This window comes from Phascolarctos cinereus, unplaced genomic scaffold (assembly GCF_003287225.1).
Source record: "Phascolarctos cinereus isolate Bilbo 61053 unplaced genomic scaffold, phaCin_HiC Scaffold_5;HRSCAF=322, whole genome shotgun sequence".
NCBI lineage: Eukaryota > Metazoa > Chordata > Mammalia > Diprotodontia > Phascolarctidae > Phascolarctos > Phascolarctos cinereus.
In genome coordinates, this window is record NW_027555958.1 from 261,867,685 (window position 1) to 261,891,206 (window position 23,522).

Consider the following 23,522-nt stretch of genomic DNA (forward strand, 5'->3'; position numbering starts at 1 on the left):
AATGAAAAGACCTTGGGATCTAGACCCCAAAAACGGAAAAGCTCTGGACTTTCCCACATGGCCAAAGCTCTGGCATTCGCCTGAGGCTATAATCCTATCAACTGTTTCATTATCTCTATGCCCAATCTCCCAATTCTCTGTTACCCTTAACCTAGCTTAGCCCTCCATTGCTCTTCCAGATTGTCTTTCACTTCTGTGTATTTTCATTCCCACTGGTTGCTTTCTTTTTGTTTCCTTGGTGAGACATCCTCATAGATTCAAGTTTTTCTATCTCACCAATTATTTCTACTGTGCACCACATAATCTCTCATAATTATCATTTCTCTTTTAAATAACTCAGAAACAGTATTATATAGTTCCATATTCTCCTTAAAAGCAGCAATATCCTCTGTAATATAAAATGTCAAATAGTTTTCCTTTATTTTGCAGAATTTATTATTAGATGCCTGAACTCATTTACTAGATCTGGAGAGCATATTTCCTTCTGCTGTTAATGCTTTCCATATTGGTTTACCTGCTTATGGTCAAGGTCTTTTGGTTTTCTTCCTCCCGAGATCTTTGTTGATTTCAGTCTTTCCCCTATCATATTTTCCCCTATTACTCACTTTCAGACTCCCTCACCCCTCTAAAAGAGATTTCCTTGGAGGTTAGCTCTCAATGTATCTTAGCTTCCTCCCATGCCGGACAATTCATGGTTCACCAGTCTAGTTCTCTAATCCAGGTGAATTGGGGAATGATGCTGGAGATAACTGGCCCCAGCTGGCTGCTGAGATCTTTCCCTCAGGTTTCATGGAGTGCTATACATCCCACAGATGGTATCCTGTCTTTTTCCATTTAGTTCTGTTCTCTGGTCCAGCAGTACAGAGTACTACCACGTTGGTGCTGTTACAGTTTGGCATGATTTATACCATATGAAGTTTGGAACTCCAAGGAGGGGTAGTTCAGGTTATGGGGTTAAGCTCTATTTCAAGCCCAGACACGTGACTTGCCCTGTTCTCTCTGTTCCTCTGCTTTCCTGAGATCCTTTACAGAACAAAAAACGTTCTGCTGTGGTGCTAGTTATCGAGGCCTCAAAAAATTTCTGCAGGTTAGCATTTTGATTTCCACAGCATTAGAAAGAAGGAAGGGGGCAGCTAGGTGGCGCAGTGGATAGAGCACTGGCCCTGAAGTCAGGAGTACCTGAGTTCAAATCTGACCTCAGACCAAACACTTGACACTTACTAGCTGTGTGACCCTGGGCAAGTCACTTAACCCTAATTGCCTAAAAAAAAAAAGAAAGAAAGAAGGAAGGGGGATAGAGATGTGGATTTGAGTTCTGCCGCAAGCCTGTGGGTCAGATTGCTTGTAACATGGTTGGCAGTGGGGAAAGGGGAGGTGCAGTGAGCTTGAGTTAGGCTTTAGCTCATGGAGTTTTTTACTTTCTTTTGAGCTCCCAATATCCTAGATCATGAAGAAAGCTGAAGTTGCATTATATTTGGCACATAATTTCTGTTTTGGAGAAGTCTGAGAGGTCATGAATATTAGAGAAAATGTCTAGTCCTCCATCTTGTTGGTCATATGATCCAGTAGGTTTACTTTTCATAGTCAGTTAGAGAAGACAGATCAAAATAAAGACATTTAATGAAACGGTATAGTGAATACAGCAGTTGCAAAACATCTCTCCCATAAAACAGGGGTGGGACGTACAACATCATTGATAAGAACAGACATACACAGAGCTCACAAAGAGAACGGCACATAGTGAGGAATGCACATAGTAAAGATGACATACATCTTTTCCTCAGCAGAACCCAAATGTCTTTTCTCTTCTTGTGGTGTCTTCACACTGACTGTTCCCTCTAGGGAATATTTTTGCTGGGCAGATCACTTCACTGGACTCCCTGGGCCTGCACCTCTCAACTTAACCCTACAGTTAGATCCACTAGACCTGCTCTCTGCTGGGCAAAACATTTCCTAATGGGCAAGTTGAATGATGCCATTTCTATTGAAGGAAGGAGGAGAGAGAAATGCCCTTGCACCCTTGCTACACTCTGAAAAAGGTACAAGGAAAAAGTTGAAGAGTAATTCCCTTAAAAAATTGTTCTTCCTTCATATCTGGTTTTCTTCTCAGCTGCCAGAGATGACTTTCTTGATTCACTGAGATGACTTCCTTAGACACAGTAGCACTGCTAACTGGCTTTTTAAAAGCTGGCAGAATTGTGGCTGATTCTTTTGTCAGCCTATAAATTCAACAAGTTGAAGGAGGTACTTTGTCATATTTTCTATGAGAGAAATAAAGAGTCTGCACTACTTTACACTTATTGAAATCTGTGAATAGGCTCATTCACAGTCTTGCACTTTGAATTACTCTAGGTCTCATAATCTTTACAAGGTACAAAATGACTCACAATATGAAAGTGGTACACTTTTTACAAGGTAATAATACAAGACCAGGCCAAGTCTATAAAGAAGGTAATACTTTAATATCTTATTTTCTCTGTAACCTCTCCCTTACATTCTGCAATCTTATGAAGTGAGCTAAGGGGACCCTATTGACTAGAAGCCACTAATTAACCTCTACTACACTTTTTCATGAATTTTTTTCCTTCAAGATCCATAATCCTTAGATTATCTCTTCACATCCTCTCTTCAAGTTGTGTCTTGTTTTGTAGAGCTCTAGTATCCCTCCAATTTTGCTATTTTATTTTGTTGCTTTAATTTTCTTTCTGCTTTTCCACTAATCTATGGATTGTATTGTAATTACTTTTTCAGAGAATCCACTGTTATGGAGAGTCTTTGTCTTTGCTTTAAATTCTCTACTCTCTTGTTAAACTTGATTCTTCCTTATAAGCTCTAAATTTCTATCCTTTTTTTCTTTAATACTTTCACTTAATTTTTTTCTGCTTTTCTGAATGACTTGGGAGCTTCTTAAATTGGTCTATTGTCATGTCAGGGAGATGCAGACTTTTGTAATATTTGCACCTTAGTAAATTTTGAATCAAATTTCTTTGTTGCAAAATTCTTATTCACTGAGATCTTTCTTTTCTTTGAATGTTTGTTGATTTGCCTCCTCAGTCACTGTACTATTTTTTCTATAGTGTCCTTGGTGTAAACATGCTTCTTATCATCACTACTTTCCTAGGAGGACTATCAAACCATGGTTTGAATGAGAGGTAAGCAAGGGTGACCATTTGGGACATACTGCAAGAAGAGCTGGAGAAACTGCTATAGCTGGACCCATTTACCCCTTTTCCTAGTCCACTCTTCTGGGCTCAACCCTCCTCTCTAAATTTACTACCTTCAGTCCCCTAGAGTGATGGGTATGGGGGGAGGGAGGGGTGTGAAGGTAAAAGAAAGATGGTGCTGGTCATGATGGACTAGATTGAAAGAGAATTGGTCAGAACATCGCTGATAGGAAACAGAAAATTTTGCAAATAATTTGCTCCTACCTTTCTCAGACTCTTTCTTCTGGCTGCGTATTTCCTCCTGTATAGTATTAAATGTAGGGCAGGCAAGTATAGTGGATACAGAATTGACCTCAGAGTCTAGAAGGCATGTGTGCCAGTCTAACCTCTGACCAGTGGCAGTGACCCTGGATGAATCACTCAACCTCTCAGTGCCCTAAGCACCTCTAAGACTGTAAGGTGCACAGCAGTATCTGATCTGTATAGGTAAAGGGAGTTTCTTATGAAATTACATTCCTAGTCAAAACAAGACAAAATTAAGTCTTACATGGTTTATAATCAGCAACGCATTTCTGATTCCCTCCCTCCTTTACAAATATTCTCCTCTAGGTCCTGCACTCCTTTCTTTTGCAACTCAATCACTTTCTTCCCCTCAAACATCCAAGCTAGTTTGATTACTACTCTCGACCCATGCCAGGAGTGAGACCCCATCCATCTACCACCACAGTACTGCCAAGGGGTTAACTCCAAAAACTATTGCCTAAAACTACAGGGATATTGATTGAGGTACATGGGACTCCTCAGGACACCATAACCATCAGCTACGGAAGTAGATGGCACGGGAAGCAGTTGCCATTAGACCAAGAAGCTGATATGACCTGGTTTTCAGTCATCTTTTCCTTTAAAAGTTATCTTGTGATTGGTTCTTTCTGTCTTCTTCATTTTGTTGTCATTATTATTTGATCTGGGGATAATTTTCTTGTTTATAAGTGTGTGTGTGTGTGTGTGTGTGTGTGTGTGTGTGTGTGTGTGGTGCATGCATGTGTGCATGCGCATGGATGCCATGGGGTGGAGCTATGCCCTAGGTTACCTCTAACCTTGAGGCCTATGCAATACTCACTGCCATGCTATCACACAAAATGCCACTGTCAGAAATGTAATATAGGACTAAATGGGTTACTGCCTGAGCTAATGTGGTATTACTTCTGTTCTTATGACAGGTTATTAAATATTCAGTGGAAGGTAGTTAAATTTGTTGTGCAACTCATGTGGTGAGGAAGTAAAAGTGCAAATGAAGGCAAGCCTTTCATATTGTAGCCATATCTTCAAACCATAGAACAAACAGACCAACATAATGAACTCTGAAAAATTTATATTAGAAGCCAGTACCAGTTAAGCATTTGCTGATGAAAATCTTCAAAGGTCATTTGAAAGAACATTTTCTTTACATTTTTTGCTGCTATTGACCTTATGAATATAATGGATTTCCATATAGCCATGTGGTCCAGAGGAGCTAAAAGAAATGAGGCCCAATTAGACTAAATATGAAAGGGAATACAGTAGCTCAAAATTGTGAAAAGAGCAAAAGAAAACAATGTGCATATGAGGTCAGCTTATTGCTTTGCTCCCCAGTAATCACTTTCACAAAAGCTTAGCAGGAAATCATTTTTTCCCAAGTCAAACACAACTTCAGAGCAATTTTGTAATGAATGAAATGGGAGCTTATTCAAAGCTGCTTACTGCATTGTGTGGAGAGATGTGGGTAGGAGTAAGAATTTAAACTATAAGAAGTAGATCAGCAGATTTTAGAATACTATTGCTAAAAATGTAAGCTGTGTTTTAGGGGGAGAGCAGTGTACAAGAAAGCAATAAAAAGATAAATAAACTCGTGTTTTCCTCCCAAAAATCAACCTATTCATTTAAATTAACACAATAAACACAATCTAATTCACAAACAAGTATATCCTGAGGAGTTACACTGGACATCATTCCTATATCTAACAAACCATTTTAGCAAGCATTCATTTCCCAATTTGCTGCTTCTAAGAGATTGTAATGATTACATGTCTCTATATTTTATGTTACACTTGATATAATAACGAGAGGGCTATAGAAGTTGTCTGATAGATTTTTCAAATTATCTCATATGATGTTGGAAAACACATGGAATTCACTGTGTTAAAGTAGTGCTTTGCTCTACCAGATCTAATGCTTTTTCACAGTAGATAACACAGCTGTGTAGGATCTTGCATCCTCATATCTTTCTGGAAATTGTTGTTGACTGTTGACTATTATAGCATTTCAATTGTGAATGCCTGCCCATTCCCTTCTCATACCCTCATTAGGAATGCACTTAATTTGTGTGTACACTATTCTCTTAAAAAATGTGTAGAGATCAGAAATTAGTTGTATGGTGTTGGTAGCTATTGATGGCATCTTAACTGTATTTTTTTTCAGCATGAATAGAATCAGTGTTTTCTCCCAAATGTTTAATATCTTCCCCTCTTTCATACATCCTCAACACTCTAAAAACTGTGCCCATGGCACAAATCTCTGCTGTGTATACTTGATTTAGTTTAGCTAAACTACCTCCCGCCCCTCCCCTCCCTTCCTCTCCCCTGCTACCACCCCAGTGCCCTTTCCACATCTTCATGCAGCAATGTGGGACTAAGTTCAAATGTGGTACACCATCTGACTGTCCTGTTTGGTGAAAACTAAATTTGTCAGAGAAAAATCTTTGCAGATCTTTCCCATTTGCGTCTGTTATCTTCCTTCCAGTTTCATGGCCTTTGAAAGGCCTAAATGGCCTCTGAATGACTGCTTGGTTGGATCTCTTGACAAGCCTTTCTTAAACTTAAACTTACTTTTCCTTCTTCTGATTCTCACTGTTAGATGATACTGCTCATAACCTTTTGTTATCATCTTATCTAAGATTATACAAATGAATTTATTTTCTTCACTAGTATTATCCTTGGCTACCATCTCTCTGCTTGACAAGTAAGGCAAGTGTTTGCTGATTAGGAGATGTTTTAGGTTCTTTTGGTATTATTGCTATGGCAATTAATTTATTATATCAAACTTTTATATGTGTATATAATTTATATTTATATAATTTATATGTATTATGCATGCAGAATTTACATATGTATGGAATTGTTATTGCAGAATAGATCCACTCATTATTTAGGATTAAAATATTTATGGGGAGACAAAGAAAAAAAATTACCAAAACAACAAAACATTTCAACAAGAAAATGCAACATATCAAGCCTTCTGAGATTAAGCTGATAGAGTCCTTTAAGGAAAAATTATATCTCTAAACACTTTCCATCAGTAAGAGAAAGAAATAAAAGATCAATTAATTGGGCATAGAACTAGGAAAAGAAGCTAAAGAAAACTATCAAAAATATTTTGCCTAATTACTTGTCAAAAAAACTGAGAATGTAGATGAAGTGAGTCAATATTTATAAAAATATAAATACCCTGGTTGATAGAACAAGAAACAGATTAATTAAATAACCTAATTTCAAAAAATAAATTGAAGAAGCCATAAATGAACTCCTAAAGAGGGAAAAATGAATATCGCAGATGGATTTATAAGTAAATTCAAGTGAATTATAGCAAACATTCAAAGAAAAAAATGATTCCTATGTTACATAACAAACTGGTTGCAAAAATAGGAAAAAAGAAATAATCCTACTAATTATTCTGATATAAACAAAGCCTTGAGGCACCTAGGTGGCATAGTGGATAGAGTACTGGCCCTGAGGATAGAACACTAGCCCTGCAGGAAGGAGGACCTGAGTTCAAATCCGACCTCAGCCACTTGACACTAGTTGTCTGACCATAGGCAAGTCACTTAACCCCAATTGCCTCACCAAAAAACAAACAAAAAACCAAAAAGCAAAAATCCCAAAGCCTTGATACCTAAAACAGGGAATAACAAAACTGAAAAAGAAAGCCACAGAACAATATCCCTAAAGTACACCAACACAAAAATATTAAATAAAATGTTACCAAAGAAATTACAACAATGTATTAAAAATATGCTATAACCAGGTTGGATTTATAGCAGGGTTGCATAGTTGATTTAATATGAGGAAATGTGTCAACATAATCGATGATATTGATAAAACCAATAATAAAAATCAAAATTACAGGCATGCCTCGGAGATATTGTGGGTTTGGTTATAGACTATCACAATAAAGCAAATATCTCAATAAAATGAGTCACATGAATTGTTTGGTTTCCCAGTGCACATAAAAGTTATGTTTACACTATGCTGTAGTCTATTCGTGTGCAATAGTATTATGTCCAAAAAATGTATGTACCTTAATTAAAAATATTTTATTGCAAAAAATGCTAAATATGATCAGCAAGTCATAATCTTTTGGCTGACACAGGGATCAGGGTAGGGGTTGCTATACCAACAGGTAGCTGTGACAATTTTTTAAAAATAAAACAACAATGAAGTTTGCCACATCAATCCACTCTTTTTTCACTTGAACATTTAGGCGCCATTGTAGGATTATTAATTGGCCTAATTTCAATATTGCTGTGTCTCACAGAATAGGGAGGGCCGAGGAAAGGGAGAGAGATGGATGGAATGGTTGGTCCATGTAGCAGTCAGAACACACACAACATTTATTAAGGTCATCATCTTAAATGGATGGGGTTTGTAGTACCACCAAAATAATTATAATAGTAACATCAGAGATCACTGATCATGGATCACCATAAGAGATAAAATAATAATAAAAAATATTTAAACTGTTGCAAGAATTATCAAAATGTGACACAGAGACATGATATGAGCACATGCTATTGGAAAACAGGCACCAACTGACTCGCTCAACACAGGGTTGTCACAAACCTTCAATCTGTAACAAACACAATATCTGTAAAGCACAATAAAGAAAAGCACAAAAAAAATCAAGGCACACCGGTATATTAATAGATAGAAAAACGTAACAAAATCAAAATTGTTTCTATTAAAAACAACAGAAGCCTAGGAATAAATGAACTTTCCATAATATGCTAACTAGTAAACCAAGACCCCACAAATGTAATGGAGAAAAGCTACAAGCCAGGTGTAGGGAACCTGTGGCCTTGAGGCCACATGTGGCCTTCTAGGTCCTTGGGTGCTTCCTTTTAACTAAGTCTAAGTTTTACAGAACAAATCATTTTGTTAAGGGGATCTGTTCTGTGAAGTTTGGATTCAGTCAAAGGGTCACACTCGAGGACCTAAAGGGTCACATGTGGCCTGGAAGCCACAGGTTCCCCACCCCCGCTAAAGGCTTTTAATAGGATCATCAAGAAGGCAGCAAAGCAAGAATGTCCATGATCACCACTATTACAGCATTCCAGAAATGCTAGCTATAGCAATAAGAGAAGAAACAAAACTATTGCGCTTTTTTGTGATTTATCTAGAAAACTATATATAGTAAACTAAAACCTAATTGAAATAATAACTTCAACAGAACAGCAAGATATAAAAATAAATTTAGATAAACTATAAACATTTCTCTTTATTACTAACAAAACCCAATAGGAAGAAATAACAATAGAAATTTAATTTAAAATAACTACATATATAGCAGAATGTATAAAATATTTAAGCATCTCCCTATCAAAACACACATAAGAATTATATGAATCTAAATACAAAACAGATCTTACAGAAATACAGACCTAAATAATTAGAGAACTGTTAATTGCTCATGGTTAAGCCTTACCATAAAAATGACAATACCATCTAAATTAATTTACTTACTCAATACCAATCCAACCAACAAAGAATTGGTTTAGAGAACTAAAAGAATCATCTAGAGCAGAGGCTTCCAAACTTATTTGAACTACTGCCACCTTTAAAAAAAAGTGCTCAGCACCCCTCTGGAAATCTACTTTCTTTAAACACTTTAACTTTTTTTTTTAAATTGGTGTCATTTCAAAAAAATATAATTTTTTTAAAAAATGACACATCTTAAATTTAATAATTTGTTGTAAATTTGTGGCTTTTGCCTGCATTGAAATTTTGATAACACAACACTGCATCACGTAACCACACAGTATCATATTGTAAAGAAGTCATTACATGTACATATTCCTGCCAATGCATGCTGGACTTCCTGACAATGCATGACAGGGTCACCTGCCAACATTTGCTTGTTAAGAACTGTTGGTGAACTTGACCATTAATGGGCTATAACTTGTATTTTGTGTGTTTATTTGGAAAATAATGTAATCACTACAACTTTAGCTCTGTTACACAACAGATAAAACATATATGAACAGTTTTTCAAAATTTTCTTCTGTTCTTTCCTTATGCTTCCACTGCCCCCTTAATTTTATTCAATGCCTACCAAATGCACCTGAGGCTATTACTTCCCCCCCCCACCCCTGTCATTTCAGTCCCCCCACCACGGGGCAATATTGCCAACTTTGGGAACCTATGAATTCTAGAGGAATAAAAGGTAAAAGAAAATTTAAAAAAAAAAAGGAGAGTGGGAAGGGAACCAAATAGTACCAGATCTTAAACAAAGAAGTATACTTCTACAGAGAAGTAATCATCAAAACTATTTGGTACAGGCTTTTAAAAAAGTGCATTATGAAATAGCTTAGAAACCTAACATGCAGAAGCAAACAAAAATAGTAATATATTGATAAATAAATACAAAGACCCCAACTACTATGGTTAATTTTTTTTAAACTGCTGGGGAAGATGGAAAACATTCTAGCCAAAATTAATATTAGATCAACATCTCACATCATGTACCAAGATAAACTCCAGAGGTATAAATGACCTAGATATAAAAATTCCCATCAGAAACAAATAAGAAGAGCAAAAAATGAAACAGCTTTTTCAACTATGGAAAGGAGAAGACTTCCACACAGACAACAGATCAACAGGATTAAGGAAAATAAAATGGATAATTCTGATTCCATAAAATTGATCTTTTTGTGTAAACAGAATCAAAACACTTAAAATTAATAGGGAAAGTTAAATGTGGGGGAAAAAAAGAATCTTTGCAAAAAGCTTCTCTGATTAAATCTGATGTCCAGGATATAAAGGGAACTGATTCAAATATATAGGAGTAACAACAATTCTTCAACAGATAATGATCAAAAGATGTAAACAGTTTTCAAAGAAAGAAAATTCAACAGCCTTATGAGAAAATGCTCCAACTCTAATAATTAGAAAAATGCAAATTTGAAAGAAAAAAAAACCTCTGCAAATCCACCTCCTACCTATGAGATTGGTACAAATGATTGAAAAAGACTGGGGACTGCAGTAAACAAACACACTGATGCACCAATGGAGCTATAAATTAGTGCAACCATTTTGAAAAGCAATTATGTGTGTTTTCTGCTCAAGCAGAGAAAAAAAGTCATTAAACTTTCATGCATCAATAATATTAGCAGAAATATACCTAAAAGAAAATTTTTTTTAAAGGTAAAGGCCAAAACTATTTAGAGCAGATTTTTTTTTTAATTTAGGATTTTTTAGCTATAAAAAAATCCACTCTCTCTTACCTCTATCTCACTCAAATTGGAAAAAAAAAGAAAAAAAACCCAACCGTCTGTAACAAATATGTACAGTCAAGCAAAACAAATCCCTGCCATGTCTAAATATGTAGCTTTAAATATGCAAATAGAGTCCATCATCTTTTTGTTTAGAAGTAGATAGAATGTTTCACTTATCATGTCCTTTAGAATCATGGTTGGTCATCCGTTGATCAAAATTCTTATGTTTTTCAAAGTCATTTGTCTTTAAAGTGTTGTTGCACCAACTATTTGACTGGTTTGGATCACTTCATCTTTTATCAGTTCATACAAATCTTCCCAGAGTAGTATTCCATTACATTCATATAGCATAATTTGTTCAGCCATTTCCCAAATGATGGGCATGCCCACAGTTTCCAGTTCTTTGGTACCACAAACAAGCTGCTACAACTATTTTTGTTCTGATGGGTCCTTTTCTACTTTCTTTGACCTCTTTCTAGTATAGTCCTAGTGGTGGCATCACTGAATCAAAGTTTATGCATACTTTTCTAACCTTAAAGGCCTAGTTTTAAATTGATTTGCAGAATGAATAGACCATTTCACATCTTCACCTACAGTGCATTAATATGCCTGTTTTCCCTCAGCCTCTCCAATGTTTATAATTTTCCTTTTGAATTTTTCTCCATAAAAACTGCTTGTTCATATCTTTTGGTTACTTGTCAGTTGGGAATCTCTCTTATCCTTATACATTCAAATCCTTACATATCTTGGAAATGAGATTGTTATCAGAGATCCTTGCTATAAGGATTTTCCCTAGTTAGTCCCTTATAATTTTGTCTGCATTAGCTTTGTTTGTGCAAAAGCTTTTTAATTTTATGTAATCAGAATTGTTGATTTTATATTCTGTGATTCTGTCTTTACATTGTTAGATACAGAGGATCAGGAAAGTAAAATGGATAATTCTGATTACACAAAATTAAAAAGGTTTTGTACAAACAAAACTAATGCAGTCAAAATTAGAAGTAAAACAGGAAACTGGGGAAATTTTTTTTTATAGCAAGTTTATCTCATATAAAATATTCACAAATATGTAGGGAACTGAGGCAAATTTATAAAAATATGAGCCATTCTCCAATTGAGGAATGGTCAATGGAAATGAACAGGCAGTTTTCAGTAGAAAAAACTCAAGCTATCAATAGTTACATGAAAAAAATGCTCTAAATCACTATTGATTACAGAAAAGCAAATTAAAATAACTCTTGAGATACCACCTCACACTTATGAGATTGGCTAACATGACAGAAAAAGAAAATGACAAATGCTAGAGGGATGTGGAAAAATAGGGATGGTGAGGTCAAAAAGAAATAATTTCAATACAGTAGACATTTGAGATCACACAAGATTTCGCAGCTTCTATACTAAATAAACAGAGGGCTTGGAATGTATTCAGGAATGCAAAAGAGCCAGGCTTAGAACCAAGAATAACCTACACAGCAAAAATAAGTACAATTCTGCAGGGGGAAAATTAAATATAGGACTTTAAAGCATTCCTTATGAAAAGACCAGAGAAAATTGACATTTGGACACAAGATCAAATAAACGTAAAAAAGACAAACAAGATAGAGGCCTAAACAAAAGTCTAAAAAAGTTAAACTGTTTACATTCCTATATGGGAATATATATATACGTGTGAACCCTCAGAATTTTATCATTACTAGGGCTATTAGAAAGAATTTAATTAGACAGAAGGCATGGGTATGGTTCTATTATATTAGGATGATCTCAAAAGATGACTGGAAAGGTAAGAAGGAGTGATGCACTGGGAGAGGGGGGAAAAGAAAATGGGGGAAATTATCTTACATAAATGGGGAATGCAAGAAAGAATTTATAAAATAGAGGGGAGAATGAGGGGACTGGGCAACACTTAGTCATTGGTTTAAGGAGGAAAGAATATACAGGCACGCATTTGGGTATAATATTCCTGGGAGTTTTCATTTTGGGATTTCTTTGAGAAGGCAACCAGTGGATTCTTTCAGTTTTCACTTTGCTCTCTAAGCTTTCTGGGCAATTTTCTTTTATTATTTCTTAAAGTATGATGTCTAGGCTCTTTTTTTATTCATGGCTTCCAGGTAGCTCAGCAATTTAAAAAATTCTTTTCCAGATCATTTGTTTTCTTCTAGGAGATATATCATCTTTGTTCCTTCCTTCCTTCCTTCCTTCCTTCCTTCCTTCCTTCCTTCCTTCCTTCCTTCCTTCCTTCCTTCCTTTCTTTCTTTCTTTTCTTTCTTTCTTTCTTTCCTTTTCTTTCCTTCTCTCTCACTCTCTCACTCTCTCTCTCTCTCTCTCTCTCTCTCTCTCTCTCTCTCTCTCCTCCTCTTCCTTCTTCTCCTCTTTTGACTTTGTTTTATTGTTTATTGAAGTCTCATGGAATCATTATGTTCCACTTGGTTTATTCCAATATTTTGTACCTCTTTTACCAAACTGCTAATTCTCTTCAAAATTGTCTTGTACAGCTCTCATTTCTTGTCCCAGTTTATTATCCACTTCTCTTAATTGATTTTAAAAATCATTTGTCACATGTATAACCTATATTGAGTTGCTTGCCTTTTCAATGAGGGTGGGTGGGGAGGGAAGAAGGGAGAAAATTTGGAACCCAAAGTTTTAAAAACATATGTTTAAAAAAAAAGTTTTCACATGCAACTGGGAAATAAGAAATACAGGAAATGTGGTACAGAAGTCTATCCTGCCCCACAGGAAAATAGAAGGTGAAGAGGATAAGAGAAGGGGGGAAGAGATAGAAGAGAGGACAGACTAGGGGAAGGGATATTCAGAATGCATGCCATCTTGGGGTGGGGGGAGGGGCAAGATGGGGTGAAAATTTGGAACTCAAAATCTTGTGGAAGTAAATGCTGAAAACTAAAAATAAATAAATTTATATTTAAAAAAATTTTAAAAAATAAAAATCATTTGTTTACTTTTGAAAATCTTTTTAATTCTTCTTGGAATTCTTATTGGGCTTGTGTCCAATTTGTATTTTTCTTTGAGGCTTTGCTTGTAGATGTTTTCAGTCACCATCACCAGTGTTTTTAATCTTGATTTCTCATCACCAAAGCAGTTTTTTGTGATCAGTTTTTTTTTGATGTTTGCTCATTTTTCCATCCTGCTTATTGATTTTGGACTTTATTTTGTATTGGCTCTATTCACCTCTAGAGGGGGATGTTTAAACTAACCTTTTGTCTTTTATGTCCCTCTGCTGCTTTCAGTCTGAGTGCTTATAAGTTTTTAGTGCTTCCAAAGTGATGTAATCCAGGGAGGTGTTTGTTCACTGCCCTCTTGATTTATATTCCTGACTTGAGTTTGGGTATGTTGGCTTGTGTGTAGTTGTTTCCATAGACTGCTCCAGTTAGCCACGGGGAGATTCTACATTTCTAGAGTGACTAAATTGCTGACTTCTCCTTTTTTGTGGTCACTTGCCCTGATCTATTTCACTTCAAGTTTGTGTGTGAGGCTAAAGGTTAGGACTGAATTCTTACTCTGTTCTTTGGTTCAGAGCTACGCAGCTATGATTCTGGAACTTATTTGTTGCTCCTTACACAGATCGGGCCCCTGCTACTTTATGACTACAACCATTCTCTCTACCCTGAAACTGATATTCAAAACTGGGCAACAGATCTATCAGATGGCACATATTCCTGTACCCAGTGCTATTGCAGGGGTCTCTTGGGCTCCCTTTTCCTGTTCAGTCTTTTGTCCTTGGGTTGTTAGGCTACTCTTTGCTGCTACTACAGACACAGTCTACCACTTCCCCCTGATGCGACACTGCTACTGATGACTAGCCCTCACCCCAGTTTGTGCAGACCTCTATTTGTATTACTAAGCTGCCTTGGACTGGAAAAATGATGCATTGGCTTTTTATTAGCTTCTCCTATCAGAATTCAGTCTGGCACATTTTCTAGGGTTGTTTCAGTGGAGTGTATTGGGAGAGCCAGGCAAAAATGCTAGTTCTCACTTGGTTATCTTCAAGATAGTTCTAAAAAAACTGTTACAAGGAATATCTCTGTGGGAGAGGGTAGTGGGATTGATGAAGGAGGAAATATATGTGGTGGAAAAACAAAGATATCAATAAAAACTATTTTTAAAAACAAAAAGATTAAAAGAGAGAGATCACAGTGATATTCAAGTCATCTGATAGGGCAAATACCAATTGCTACATATTATGCTTCTCTGCTTATAGGTACAGAAAAGTTAGCAAGAATAATGAATATTTTTGGAAGAGTAAAGGTTGGGGTGAAAATAGGAACTGATGATCTTTAATATGCATTGAACATGGACAAATATCAGGTATCAAACATTTGCACTAGAATTGGTATTTCAGTTTAAAATTACATAATTAACAAAAAACTCCAGACCAAAGCCCAAATCTAAATAGTTATTTGATAACAGTCATATCTGATAGAGAAAATGTTGAGTTACCATGCTTCCATTGGGTAGGAATTGCAAGTGTTAGGAGGTGTATTTAAGGAGAAGCAGTGATTTCAATGGTGCTCTCCTGGAACATCTGCATATGAGATCACTCCACTGTTTCATTTTTAAGATAAGTTAGCAACTGTCAAGATCAAGTTGCATTTGGAGGATGGGGTAATCAATCATTGTCATAGTTTTTCAGCTATTGATACAGCAGGGACACTGAGAGGATATAGGGGGTTTAGGAACCATCACTGTAATGGGAAAAAGAGGAAGAATTTTATTTGCAAGGTTATGATCATAATAAAGAAGTGGGGAAAAATTAAGGATTAAGTGGCAGGGATACTGGGGACAATTTAGCGTTACAAATCTGCAACTAAGATTTTAGGAATGAGGGAAGTGGGAACACAGAAGCTAATGGCAGCGTATGCTTCCTTTATAGACTTAGAACTGGAAAGTGACGTAAAAGAAAGATGTCTTTAGGGAGTTGCAGAAATACAAGAGAATAATATATACTAGTGTACTCATATACACAAATACACAATGGACAGCCACTGAGAACCAAATCTGGCTGGCTGATGCTCACTTTCTCTGTCTCATGTTTAATATGATTGTATATGTGTAGCCTATATGAGATTGCATGCCACAATTTGTTCAGATATTCCACAATTCATGGGCATCCGCTCAATTTCCAATTCTTGGCCACCAGAAAAAGAGCTGCCATAAATATTTTTGTATGTGTGGGTCTCTTTCCCACTTTTATGACTTCTTTGGGATACAGACCTAGAAGTGGTATTACCGGGTCAAATGATAGGCACAGTTTTATAGTCTTTTAGGCATAGTTCCAAATTGCTCTCCAAAATGATTAGATCAATTCATAACCCCACCAACAATGCATTAGTGTTCCAATGTCCCCACATCTTCTCCAACATTTATTTATTTCCTGTTTTGTCATGTTAGCCAATCTGATGGGTGTGATGTGGTACCTCAGAGTTGTTTTAATTTGCATTTTGCTAATCTATAGAGATTTACAGCATTTTTTCATATGACTACAGATAGCTTTAATTTCTTCACCTGGAAATTGCCTGTTCATTTCCTTTGAACATTTATCAATTGGGGAATGAACTGTATTTTTATAAGTTTGACTCAGTTCTCTACATATTTTGGAAATGAGGCTTTTATCAGAGACACTAGTGGTAAAAATTGTTTCTCAGCTTTCTGTTTCACCTAATCTTGGTTGCATTGACTTTGTGCAAAACCTTTTTAATGTAATCAAAATTATCCATTTTGCATTTCACAATGTTCTCTATTTCTTGTTTGGTCATAAATTCTTTCCTTCTCCATAAATCTAACAGGTAAACTATTCCTTGCTTTCTTGGTCTGCTTATAGTATCATCCTTTATATCTAAATCATGTACCCATTTTTACTTTATCTTGGTACATGGTGTAAGATGTTGGTCTATGCCTAGTTTCTGCCATACTATTTTCCAGTTTTCCCAGAAATTTTTGTCAAATAATCAGTTTTTATCCCAGAAGCTAGAGTCTTTGGCTTTATCAAAAAGTAAATTACTACCATCATTGACTACTATGTCTTGTGTACCTAACCTATTCCACTGATCCACTACTCTATTTCTTAGTCAGTACTAGTTCTTAGCCAGTTTTGATGATTGCTGCTTTATAATACAATTTTAGATCTGGTACAGTTAGGCCACCTTCCCTGGCATTTCCTTCATTAATTCCCTTGATATTCTTGACCTTTTGTTCTTCCAAATCAATTTTGTTATTATTTTTTCTAGCTGTATAAAATAATTTCTGGTAGTTTCATTGGTATGGTACTAAATAAATTAATTTAGGTAGAACTGCCATTTTTATTATATTAGTTCAATTTTTTAATTTTTTTTTTTAGGCAATTGGGGTTAAGTGACTTGCCCAGGGTCACACAGCTAGTAAGTGTCAAGTATTTGGTCTAAGGCCGCATTTGAACTCAAGTCATCCTGATTTCAGGGCTGGTGCTCTATCCACTGCAACACCTAGCTGCCTCCAATTATATTCGTTCAACCTACCCATGAGCAACTGATATTTTTCCTATTATTTAGATCTGACTTTATTTGTGCAAAAAGTGTTTTGTAATTGTTTTCATATAGTTCCTGGGTTTATCTTGAAAGATAGAGTCCCAAATATTTTATATTGTCTATTGTTACTTAAATGAAATTTCTCTGTCTATCTCTCGCTATTGGGCTTTGTTAGTAACAATTACAAAACACTTTTTACACAAATAAAGTCAGATCTAAATAATTGGAAAATATTTATTCCCATGCCCTCCAGTGTTTTTACTGGGAATGGGTGCTTTATTTTACCAAAAAGCTTTTCCTGCATCTATTGAGAAAATCACAATTTCTCTTAATTTTGTTATTGATATAGTCAATTATGCTGATAATTTTATTAATAATGAATCAACCGTGCATTCCTGGTATAAATACTACCTGGTGACAGTGAATTATCCTCATGATCAGTTGCTGTAATCTCTTTGCTAATATTCTATTTAAAATTTTTGCCTCTATATTCATTAAGGGAAATTGGTCTATAATTTTCTTTTTGTTTCAGCTCTTCCTGTTTTAGGTATCAGCACCATATTTGTATCATAAAAAGAATTTGGTAGGACTCCACCTATTTTTCAAAATAGTTATATAGTATTGGAATTGATTGTTCTTTAAATGTTTGGTAAAATTCATTAGTAAATCCATCTGGCCCTGGAGATTTTTTCTTAAGAAGTTCATTGATGGCTTGTTCAATTTATTTTTCTGAAATGAGGTTATTTTAGTATTTTATTTCCTCCTCTTGTTAATCTGGGCAATTTATATTTTTGCAAATATTCATTCACTTCACTAAGGTTGTCAGACTTAGATTTATTGGCATACAGTTGGACAAAATAGCTCCTAATCATTCTTTTAATTTCCTCTTCATTGGTGATGAATTTACCCTTTTCATTTTTGATGCTGGTAATTTGGTTTTCTTCTTTCTTTTTTTAATCAAATTAACCAAAGTTTATCTATTTTATTGGGTTTTTTTTCATAAAACCAGCTGTTAGTTTTATTTATTAGTTCAATAATTTTCCTAATTTCAATTTTGTTAATCTCTCCTTTGTTTTTCAGTATTTCTAATTTGGTACTTAATTGAAGATTTTTAATTTGTTCTTTTTCTAGCTTTTTAATTACATGCCCAATTCACTGATCTCTTCTTTACCTATTTTATTCATGTAAGCATTTAGAGATATACAATTTCCCCTAAGAACTGCTTTGGCTTCATTCCATAAGCTTTGGTATGTTGTCTCATTATTGTCATTCTCTTAGATGAAATTATTGATTGTTTCTATGATTTGTTGCTTGACTCACTCATTCTTCAGGATCAGATTATTTAGTTTCCAATTAATTTTTAGTTTATCTTTCCATGGCCCTTTATTACATGTAACTTTTATTGCATCATGATCTGAAAAGGATGCATTTAATATGTCTGCTGCTATAAATATTTTTGTACATCTAGGTCCTTTTCCCATTTGTATGATCTCTTTGGGATATAGCCCTAGAAGTGTTATTGCTTGGTCAAAGGGTATGCACATTTTTATAGCCCTTTGGACATAGTTCCACACTGCTCTCCAAAATGGTTAGATCATTTTACAACTCCACCAGCAATGCATTAGTGTTCCAATTTTCCCACATCTTCTGGTGAATTCTTTCAATGACTATTTTACCTTCTGGTTCTAGGACCTCAGGGCAGTTTTCCTTGATAATTTATTGAAAGATGCTCTTTCTTTGATTATGGCTTTCAGGTAGACCAATAATTCTTAAATTATCTCTCTTGTTTATTTTTTTTCCAGGTCAGTTGCTTTTCCAATGAGATATTCTACATTTTCTTCTATTTTTTCATTCTTTTGATTTTGTTTAACTAACTCTTGATGTCTCATAGTGACTAGCTTCCTCTTGCCCAATTCTAACTTTTAACTAATTGTTTTCTTCAGTTAGTTAGCTTTTGTACCTCCTTTTCAATTTGGCCAATTCTATTTCTTAAGGAGTTCTCCTCAGTGAATTTTTGTACCTCCCTTTCTATTTGGCCAGTTCTAATTTTTAAGGAGGTCTTCTCTTCAGTGCATTGTTGCACCTTCTTTTTCATTCAGCCAATTGTAATTTGTTTTGGGGGGGGGGTTAGGCAATGGGGTTAAGTGACTTGCCCGGGGTCATACAGCTGGTAAGTTTTATGTGTCTGAGGTCGGATTTGAACTCAGGTCCTCCTGAATTTAGGGCCAATGCTCTATTCACTGTGCCACTTAGCTGCCCCTCCAATTGTACTTTTTAAGGAGTTATTTTCTTCAGTCAATTTTTGTCTTCCTTTTTCCAAGTTATTGACTCTCTCTTGCATACCTCTCATTTCTTTTCCTAATTTTAAAATCCTTCTTGAGCTCTTCCAAGAAAGCTTTGTGGGCTTGAGACCAATTCATATTTCCCTTTGAGATTAGATGTAGAAATTTTGACAATGTTGTCCTCTTTTGAGTTTGCATTTTGATCTTTCCTGTCACCATAATAATTCTCTATAGTTAGCGTTCTTTTCTGCTTTTTGCTCATTTTTTGCCTGTTTCCTGGCTTTTAAAGTTGAATTCTCCTTCTGGAATACAGAGGTACTATCCTAAGCTTCTTGTGCTGGGAGCCAGGGGCCTTGTCACTGGCTTTGTGTACTGGCACCTCAGGAGCTAGCAGCTTACCTGGTGCTGACCTGGGGTCCTAGGAGTGGCATCTGGTGAGTGCTGAGGCCAGGGCTTTTTTTCTGTGTTTCCCCAGGGCTGTGCTGAAGCACATGGAGGTTCAACTGCTGGAGGATGCCTGCCCGCCCAGAGAGCTGTGCTGAGGCTTGGCATGGAGGTTATGGCTGCTGGAAGACACCTGCCCACGTAGCGCTGTGCTGAAGCATGGAGAAGTTGGCCGCTGGAGGACACCTGCCTGCTTGGGTCTGCCCCAGAGCTCATGGTGGTTCTCTGAGCTAGAGTATGCTGGTTCCCCTGGCTATGCCATGTGGAGGGTCCTGGTGTTGGCATTTACCTGCTCTACCACCCTGAGGCTCAGAATCTCCCACTGGTTTGCTGAAGTGGGGCTTGCTGCTGGTTTGCTGGGATACCTCCCATCCTGGACTGGACTCCCCTTTTCACCCAAGTGAAACAGATCTTTCTTGGCAATCCTCCAAGTTTCCCAGGCTAAAAGACTGCTTCTCCCTGTCTTTCAGTTGTCTCCAGTGTTCCAGGATTTTTCCTGGGTCACTATTTTGGGGGGGGGTGGTTAGAGGTCAAAAACGAACAGTGAGAGAGATTTACTGCTTACTCTGCCATCTTGGCTCCTGGAAATCCCCTCTTTCAGCTCATTTTACAGATGAGGAACTGAGACAAACAGGTTTAAATAATTTCCCCAAGATCACACACCTGTTAAGTGTCTGAGGCCAGATTTGAACTTATGAAGAAGGCCTGATTCCAAGCCTAATACTACCTAACTACCTATACTGGTATTTTATACTGGTACTTTAGCTGAAGTTAAATTTGTATTATATATCAGTAAGTCAAGAGCACAACATCAAATAAAAGCAACTCTTCTTTCATGTATTGTATATTACTCAACTCTTTGAGCATTCTTCTTAAGGTTCTATGAACCTCATTAACTGAATTCTGTTTTCAAGGCCATACCTATTTATGATAAATAATAAATTTATATATTTACCGAGTACTTACATATTCTTCAAAACAGAAATGACTCATGCATCAATTATTTTTCTACTTTTTGGATGTGTATCCCTTATTTATTTACCTGGGATCCTGGCTAGTACCCACCTCTACCATCTTGAGTCTCCTCAGGAAGCTATTCAGTCGCACAAAGACCATAGAAGAATTGAAATTCCACTCCCTGACCTCCTGGTATTGCTTGAAGTAAGGCTTGAGATTGTCTCTTCTGTCTTCAAAAATCTCTTTGGAAAAGTTAAGGATGTCTATTACCACCTGTATTTTTCTCTGACTCTCTTCTATCTCTCCTTTCAGGAGATCTTCTGGGCTAAGATAAATGCATGCCTGTAATGACAAAAGGCAAGTATTAAATCAGGAGACTGCAAGAATATGATACTTTATTACATTTATTTGTGCCAACTGCATATGAATAATTGTTTTCCAGGCTCTCATTCTACCTTCAATGCCACTGCTCACTGAAGAAGTAAGCCGCCTCTTAAAGCTGGAGGCTGACCTATTATGTCCCAAAGACAAACATTGTCTCAATTTTATCTTTAGTATTCTCAAACAGAAGCCCCCAAATAGGTTCTATTTACCAGTTTAATATTTTTAAATATCTCAATGCTAGAAAGCAGAAACTTCAGTCTTTTCTTAGGAACTAGACTATCCATTAGGGCAGTCAGGCTGTTCAGTGGATAAAGTGCCAGGCCTGGAGTCAGAATGATTTATCTTCCTGAGTTCAAATCTGGCCTCAGATATTTACTGTGTGATCCTGGGCAAGTAACTTAACCCTGTTTGTCTCAATTTCCTAATCTGTAAAATGGGGCTGGAGAAGGAAATACCAAATCACTCCAGTATCTTTGCCAAGAAAATTCCAAATGGAGTCATGACAAATTGGACACAACTAAACAACAAAAGACTATCCATTATGAATACATTAATTAGATACAGCCAAACTTCAGCCTTGGATCAATCCCACTATTCACCACCTTTGCTGCACACATGCTGCTGAATAAAGGTGGAGAAAACCATGCAACTATTCTGTGTCCACTACAAATTTATGTTACACACACACACACACACACACACACACACACACACAGTCTTACAAAATGCATTGAATATCTTGGTGTCAAACTACTAAGGTTCACTCAAATTTAATAAAACAAACGACAAAATGTTACAAAAATAAAAGAAAAAATTAAATAAAAAACCAAATTCATGTTTCACAATCTCATATGGGCCCTCACTAATGCTAGGCAATCACTCTATACCTGTTTTATTAACTTATCAACTCTCCATAGTGACTCTTCCAAATATTTTTATCCCTCCTCAAACCTCCCATGGTTTCTCCATCCCCCACCTTCTCAGCTGAGAAACTCACCTCATACTTTACAAAAAAAAAAATTAAGGCCATTCACCATGAGCTCCTCCTTTAAATCCTCATCTCTTATCACTCATACTTTCTGTCACCATCTCCTTCACCCCTTTCTCACATGATAAGGTGGTCTTACTTCTTATCAAGGCTAATAACTCTACCTTCTCAAGTGATCCCATTCCATCTTATCCTCTCTAACAGATTACCCCCTCAGTCATCCCCACTCTTTCACTTATTTTCAATCTCTCCCTATCTACTGGCTCATTTCTTGCTACTTACAAATATTCCCATGTCTCCTGCCTCCTGAAAAAAACCACTCACTTGATCCTTCTATCTCTGCTAACTATTGACCTACATCTCTTCCATTCTTTCTAGCTAAACTCCTCATAAAGGCTATCTATAATAAGTATTTCCACTTTCTCTGTTCTCACTCTCTTAACCCTTTACAATCTAGCTTCCAACCTTATCATCCACTGAAATTGCTCTCTCCAAAGTTACCAATTATCTTTTCATTGTCAAATTCAATGGCCTTTTTTCAATCCTCATTCTCTTTGACCTCCCTGCAGCCTTTGATACTGTTGGTCATTCTCTCCTCCTTGTTACTCTCTTCTCTTCAGGTTTTCAGGAGACCATTCTCTTCTTATTCTCCTCCTACATACCTATCTGACCACTCCTTCTCATTTGGTGGATCTTCCTCCAAATCACGCCTTCTAAATATAGATGTCCCTCAGGGCTCTGTCCTGGGCCCTTTTTTCTTCTTCCTCATTTTACAGAAGAAAAAACTGAGGCCCAGAAAGGTTAGTGTCTTTTCCAACATAACAAAAGTTGTAAGTGGCAGAGCTGAACTTCAAACTCAGTTCCTCTGATTCCAAATTCAGTATCCTTTCTATTCTACCATGACAGAATTATGTAACTTGAGAGAAAAATGATATTTTTGTTACTATAAATCATCACACTTTTGGATTTAATTTTTACTGTTAATAGTATTTAGAGGTAATCTAATCATAATAATAACCTTGAATAATATGTTCTGAAAGTGCCCAGTAGGGACCTGGGTTATCATACACGCACTCCCAGAAACCCAGCATGTCTTAACAATAGGGAAGACAGGACTGAGGTGAGTGGGAGGAATAACTTAGACATTCTGCATCAACAGTCACTGTGAGAGATCAAGCCAAAAGCTAAGTACTTGGTTAAATTGACGGTTCAAATACAGATGTTATCCTCCAATTAGTAGGATTTTATGTTAAATGAAGGAAG

General features: G+C 36.3%; 1 protein-coding gene across 1 annotated transcript in view; it reads right to left on the reverse strand.

Annotated features, from left to right (window-relative positions):
* Positions 1-23,522, reverse strand: part of DNAH9 (dynein axonemal heavy chain 9) — a 458,278-nt gene that overhangs the window by 420,052 nt on the left and 14,704 nt on the right. The window contains 1 exon segment of the mRNA XM_020965915.2: positions 20,996-21,229. Coding sequence (XP_020821574.1) covers positions 20,996-21,229 — 234 coding nt within the window.